Genomic DNA, 6,827 nt, shown 5'->3' with positions numbered 1-6,827 from the left:
CTGGGGGGTATTCCATACCCCCCGGTTCCTCGTAGTTATCCCTCAAAACGTTCAGCCCCAAGGTCTCTCGGGTTATTTGCTAATAAAAGGCCATCGAATTTCACTTTCTTCAGGAATATTCCCTACCACACAGGATTCTGGAGTTCCGTTCGGTGGTTCCCCTCCAACAATTGTAGGTTCGAAAAGCTCAAAGTGTTTTTTTGGAAGAATGTAGAACTGGGGGTCTGGAATACCTCCCAGTACCAGAAGAATTTTCGAAAGGTGTAGGGAAATGCATTAAATCCCTTTTCTTTCTGGGTGTGGTGCCTGGGGGGTATTCCAAACTCCCCCAGACCCCCCGGTACCACGTAGTTATCCCTCAAAACGTTCAGCTCTAAGGCCCCCCGGGTTATTTTCTAATAAAAGGCCATCGAATTTCTCTTCCTTCAGGAAGATTCCCTACCCCACAGGATTCTGGAGTTTCTTTTGGGGGTTCCTTTCCAAGAATCATCTGGAATACCCCTCAGCGCCAGAAGAATTTACGAGACGAGTAGGGAAGTGCATTAAATCTCTTTTTTCCTGGGAGGTGTTGGCTGAGGGGTATTCCATACCCCCAGACCCCCGGTGCCACGTAGTTATCCCTCAAAACGTTCAGCTCTAAGGCCTCCCGGGTTATTTTCTAATAAAAGGCCATCGAATTTCTCTTCCTTCCGGAATATTCCCTACCCCGCAGGATTCTGGAGTTCCTTTTGGGGGTTCCTTTCCAAGAATCATCTAGAATACCCCCCAGCGCCAGAAGAATTTACGAGACGAGTAAGGAAGTGCATTAAATCTCTTTTTTCCAGGGTGGTGTTGCCTGGGGGTTATTGCATACCTCCCAGACCCCCGGTGCCACGTAGTTATCCCGCAAAACGTTCAGCCCTAAGGCCTCCCGGGTTATTTTCTAATAAAAGGTCATCGAATTTGACTTTCTTCAGGAATATTCCCTACCCCACAGGATTCTGGAGTTCCTTTTGGGGGTTCCTTTCCAAGAATCATCTGGAATACCCCCCAGCGCCAGAAGACTTTACAAGAGGTGTAGGGAAGTGCATTAAATCTCTTTTTTCCTGGGAGGTGTTGGCTGGGGGGGTATTCCATACCCCCCAGACCCCCCGGTACCATGTAGTTATCCCTCAAAACTTCCAGCCCTAAGGCCTCTCGGGTTATTTTCTAATAAAAGGCCATCGAATTTCTCTGCCTTCAGGAATATTCTCTACCCAGCAGGATTCTGGAGTTCCTTTTGTTGGTTCCTTTCCAAAAATTATCTGGAATACCCCCCAGTGCCAGAAGAATTTACGATAGGTGTAAGGAAGTGCATTAAATATCTTTTTTCCTGCGGGCTGTTGCCTGGGGGGTATTCCATACCCCCTAGCTCTCAGAGAGAGAAATTTAAAGGAATTTATGCATAAATTAATCGTTAAATTAGTCGTTGTGTTTTATTAGGAATTTTACGAATGTTTCTCCAGATTTGCAACCATTATCATACATTTTTATCTACCTACACTACACGCTATTTACTTAGCATCACATCACATCTTAAATTAACATCCTAATTAATTAAGCGTAAACACAGATAATCACATTACCGCCTTGTGAATAATTAAGCAATTGCGTACCGAATCGTTATCATTCACAAGTTTATCACATTTTTAATATCCTAATATTCTAAAATTAATTTGGCGCCACAACACAGTTACTGCTTACATATTATTTGCACATAATTCAAGTAATTAGCCTAAAATGAGCCTCTAGTTATGCACGAAAAAATCACGTAATCGGTTTGTGCCTAAGCTTAAGCGGTTCGTTCCGGAGCTAGACGAACGACTGGGATTTTGCGCACTTTACTTTCACCTTCCCATCGTCAACGACGATCTTCGCCCGCCGCAGGTGCTGAAAGACGCCCTCGTTGACGCATTCGAACCGATTTCCGTACAGGTTCATCCGCTGCAGGTACCTCAACCCGGCGAACGTCGTCGCGCCGACGCGCTCCAAGCTGTTGTTGTTCAAAAACAGCTTCCCCAAGTGCTTCAAGCCGTAAAACGCCCTCCCATTTATGACGCTGATGTTGTTGTGGGCCAAATTCAGTCCCCATAGGTTCGCCAGGCGAAGAAATCCGTAGGAGGAGAGCGACTGTATGCGGTTGTGGTCGAGGTGGAGGTACCAAAGCGAGTCCAGCGAGGCGAAGGCGCCTGGAGGGAGCTTGCGTATTTTGTTGTGGGAGAGATGGAGACTTTTCAGTTTGGTGTTTTGGCCGAAGAGTATGGGGTCGAAGTCGGCGATTTCGTTGTGGCTCAAGTTGAGGTACTGCAGGTGTATCGCGCGCGAAAATAGGCTTCGGTCGAGGTGCTCCAGGCGATTGTGGCTCAGATCCAGGTGGGTTAAATTGTGCAAGTCGTCCAACGTGCCGAATTCCACAGTGGAAATGTTATTGTGGCTCAGATTGATGACTTGAAGCCTTCGCGAGTTTTCAAAGTCAGCCTGTTGCAGAGCTGAGAGCTGGTTGTTGTTCAAATATAACGTGGAGGCGTGGACTAAACCGTAGCTTAACCAATTTAGGCTCTCCAGCTGATTGTGGCCTAGAAACAACGTGTCCAGCCTAGGGTTTCTGGCAAAGGTCTCCGGGTGAATCTCCCTGATGTGGTTGTTCTGCAGATCCACGTGTATTAAGCCCGGCAAGTTTGGAAGCATCGCTTCGTGCAAAGACCGTAGTGCGTTATGTCGCAGTGTAAGCTTTCCAAGCTTCGCCATGGACAAAGAGCCTGGTTCAATCATCGAAATTTGGTTGTTGTCCAAATTTAGCTTCTTCAAATTGGGCACCTTGTTAAAGTTGTCAACCGAGAGCTGCCTAATTTGGTTTCCACCGAGTAATAGAAAGCTGAGCTGTGGCAGATCGGCATGGAAAAGACTTGTGACGTTTGCGATTGTGTTCCAGCTCAAATCCAAGAGCTTCACGCTTCTAAGACAATCAAACACTCGACTAGGAAAGTGGTTGGATCTCGACAGTTGGAGCTGCTCCAAGTTCTGCAGACCATGAAGTGCCCGTTTGTCGACGGTTTCAAACTCTCCCCAAATGGTTAGACACTTCAACGAGTAAAGCCTGGAGAAGATATCGTCGGGTACAATGGGCGTCTCGAGCACCAAGTTTAAAATTTCGAGCTTTTGAAGATCTTCAAACGTCCTGGGGTTCAGCGGCACGTTTGCGCCAATCTTTACATTGAGTACGTAATGGCGGTCTAACCCTTCGGGAACCCTTCTAATTAACTGACTCAGGCCGTTTTCGTTACGAGCGTCATAGTAGTCGACTCCCATATGCGACGTTAATCCATACTCGGGAATATCAGTGAAGGAATTGGAGAGCAGCATCAAATAATTAATTATAGTGGCGTTCACCATGGTTGCTCTGGAAGAAAAAAGTGATAAGATATTTTTTCTTCCCTTTCCCACTTTCTCTTCTCTATGGTTTTTATTTGACTAAATGCGCACTCCTCCTCCTGAAAAGTGCCTAAAGGAATTCCACGTCCCTTTCGCACCTTTCCAATTCTTACCAAGCGCTACCTTTGCCCTTTCGCTCGGAACATTTGATAGGACGCACAGCCGGATGCTCAGAAAAGCGATTGTGAAAAGTGTAGGTATAATAGGCCCTTCGAACCCTCCTGCATTCGAAGTAACTGACGAACTCAAAAAGTAAAGGAATATGAAGAATGCGAAGAATGTGAAGAATGTGAAGAATGTGAAGAATGTGAAGAATGTGAAGAATGTGAAGAATGTGAAGAATGTGAAGAATGTGAAGAATGTGAAGAATGTGAAGAAAGTGAAGAATGTGAAGAATGTGAAGAATGGGAAGAATGCGAAGAATGCGAAGAATGCGAAGAATGCGAAGAATGTGAAGAATGCGAAGAATGTGAAGAATATAAAGAGATTCAGACGATGCAAAGATTCTAATAAACGGAGTATCTGTTGGCAACCTCTCTTTCACATTACCAGGAGAACAGGATAGACGAGGAGATCCTTTACCATCACAACATTTTAAAATTTCACTAACCTTGTATCAGCAGAATATAGTGTCCGAGGAGGTACACCTGCTCCTGATACACGGAGAATTTATTGGAAAACTCTTGTAAATATTTTCTACCAGGGCAACATGATAGATTCTCCACCATCATCAACGCATTAAATTGCCTTGATTTTGTACCAGGAGAATATAATATGCGAGGAGGTGTTTCCGCTCGTTATACGAAAGATTCGATGGACGCGTAAGATGAAAAGGAGGAGAAAGATGGGGACGATGGGAAGGGTATGAAGGATGTGAATGGCTGCGACAGGTATTACGGGCGGGAAGGATGCGGTTAATGCGAGGGTTGCGAGTGATGTAAATGATGTAAAGGAAGTAAAGTATGTATAGTGTTAAAGAATGTATGGAATGTAAGGAATGCAGAGAATGTAAAGGATGAGGAATGTAAAGATTAAAGAACGTAGTAAATAGTCAGGAAAATGATACTGGCGAGGAAATATTGAAGTACGAGGCCCCTGTGGGGTACTCTAATTGTCGAGTCAGGTAATGTCATTTTACTGATGAGTTTTGTATTAAATTTTACCCGAAATCGTATTTTAATAGTAAATTTCAATTTTCATATAGAACTTTTGATTAAAGTCAATCTGTCAGTGATGACAGGAGTCATTATAGACATTAGAAATGTCAAAAATGCGGCCGCTAAAGTGACAGGTGCGGCCAGTAAAGTGAAAAGCGGCAGAAAACGTAGTCTGCTCTGCCTCTGTGATGGAAACTCAAATTTCCTGACAGAAAGTAGGCATGAAAATGAAGGTTTCATGACCATTTTGGGTAAAAAAATGTAAAATACATAAAGTGGGAAAAAATGTAAAAGAGGTAACGGGAGCAAAGGATGTAAATGATGTAATGGATGCTAGGGCGGCGAAGAAGACGAAGGGTCCATATGATGCGAATGATGTAAATAATGTCAACAATGTGAATAATGTGAATAATTCATACTGCGAATAATTCGAATAATTTGAATATGCGAATAATCAGAATATTGCAAATAAAGCGAAGAATTCGAAGAATGCGAATAACCAAAATATTGCCAATAATGAGAATAATCCCAAATTTGCAAATAATGCGAAGAATGCAAATAATTCAAATAATGCGAATAATTCGAATAATGCGAATAATTCGAATAATTCGAATAATTCGAATATTCCGAATATTGCATATTGCGAATAATGTAAATGATATGAATAATTCGAATAATGCGAATAATGAGAATAATTCGAATAATCCGTATATTGCGAATAATTCGAATAATGCGAATAACCAGAATATTGCCAATATTGCCAATATTGCAAATAATGCGAAGAATGCAAATAATTTAAATAATTCGAATAACGCGAATACTTTGAATAATATGAATGATTCGTAGTATGGGAAGTGTGGGAGTGCTAGGTCGGGGCTGAATGGCGCGGAGGGTGTGAAAGTGAAAGGAGCAAAGGGTGGTAAGAATGAGAAGCATTGGAAGGATGAGAAAGATGAGTAGGATTGAAGGATGTGAAGAATAGGAAGCATTTGAAGAATGTGAGGAACGTGAAGAGATGTCAACGATGTAAGAGATGCAAACGAAAGGTCCTAATACACTGAGCAAAATGTTTCCCACTAGTAGAAGAACATGGTAGTTGCAGCGATCCTTTTCCATCATTTAGAGAAGTATGTCAACAACGATTGAAATTTTACTAATCTCGTATCAAGGGCGTATAGTGTGTGAGGAGGTCCTGATACACGGTGTATTAGTTGGCAAACCTTTCTAAAAATTCTACCAGGAGAACATGATAGACGAGGCAACTTTTCTCCATCATCAAGAGAAACGCATTAAATTGCCTTAGATATTTTGCCAATTTTGTACCAGGAGGATATAGTACGAGATGATATGAAATATGAGATGGATAGGGAATGCAATCCCGCAGCAAAATCTCAATCCCGGTATTTGCGGGATTGTTAGATGTTAATCCCGCAGGATCCCGGTATTTGCGGGATCCCGCAAATCTTTAAATAAATTGGCAACTAAGCAAATCTCTGCGGTTAACTTCTGCATTAAAATAAGTCGCTAATTATCACAATATTTAACAAAAAAGTACCTTCGGCCTAACTTAGAACTCAAAAAAACCTCACCTGTAAAGCACAAAAAGGTGAACTAAAGTGCCTCAAAAATCATAGTACATTTTTAACGAAAAAAGTTTAACAATAAATTATTTAAAAAATAATTCGCCGTTATCAGTTTCACTAACAAAGTAAACAGAGTCGTCCCCTTGGTCGACAAATCCCTCAGTCCCGCTCCATTTATGTGCGGGATTAATCTCGCAAAAATGCTGCGGGATCCCGAAATCCCGGTATTGCAGTTTTGGTAAAAAAGGAAGGTTGTACACTGCCATTTTTTGAGGCCCTCAAAAAAAAATTGTCTCAGATCGACCCGGAAAAAAATTTTTCTTATAGAATGTGGCCTGTAGAATCCATAATTTCAAACAGTTCCAAGATTGGGCTACTAGTTCAAAAGTTACAGCCCTTTGAATTTTCTTTCGAAATTGGTTTCTAGTCTATAACTTTTGATTGAGAAGTCTGATCGAAAAAGTACGAATTGTTTTGGATTCTACGCACCAAAATTACTAAGAAAAAGTGTTTTCCCGAGAAATTTTGGTGCAGTCTATTTTTGGTTAAAAAGGAAGGTTGTACACTGCCTTTTGTTGAGCCCCTCGAAAAAAATTGTCTCAGATCGACCCGGAAAAACAATTTTCTTATAGAATGT

At 42.1% G+C, this 6,827-nt stretch overlaps 1 protein-coding gene across 1 annotated transcript; it reads right to left on the bottom strand.

The window, feature by feature from the left end:
• Positions 1-1,452: 1,452 nt before the first annotated feature.
• On the bottom strand, positions 1,453-3,118 carry LOC116161717 (insulin-like growth factor-binding protein complex acid labile subunit). Its single transcript, XM_031475172.1, has one exon. It carries the CDS (start codon positions 2,788-2,790, stop codon positions 1,831-1,833), a length of 960 nt encoding a protein of 319 aa, XP_031331032.1. The 5' UTR covers positions 2,791-3,118; the 3' UTR covers positions 1,453-1,830.
• Between the last annotated feature and the right edge of the window lie 3,709 nt (positions 3,119-6,827).

This window comes from Photinus pyralis, unplaced genomic scaffold, assembly GCF_008802855.1.
Source record: "Photinus pyralis isolate 1611_PpyrPB1 unplaced genomic scaffold, Ppyr1.3 Ppyr1.4_LG10, whole genome shotgun sequence".
Taxonomy (NCBI): Eukaryota; Metazoa; Arthropoda; class Insecta; order Coleoptera; family Lampyridae; genus Photinus; species Photinus pyralis.
The sequence above is the reverse complement of the archived record's forward strand: the minus strand, read 5'-3'. Positions and strand labels throughout refer to the sequence as shown.

Coding starts and splice junctions, on each gene's coding strand:
- LOC116161717 (XM_031475172.1), bottom strand. CDS start 2,790: ATGATTGAACCAGGCTCTTTGTCCATGGCGAAGCTTGGAAAGCTTACA.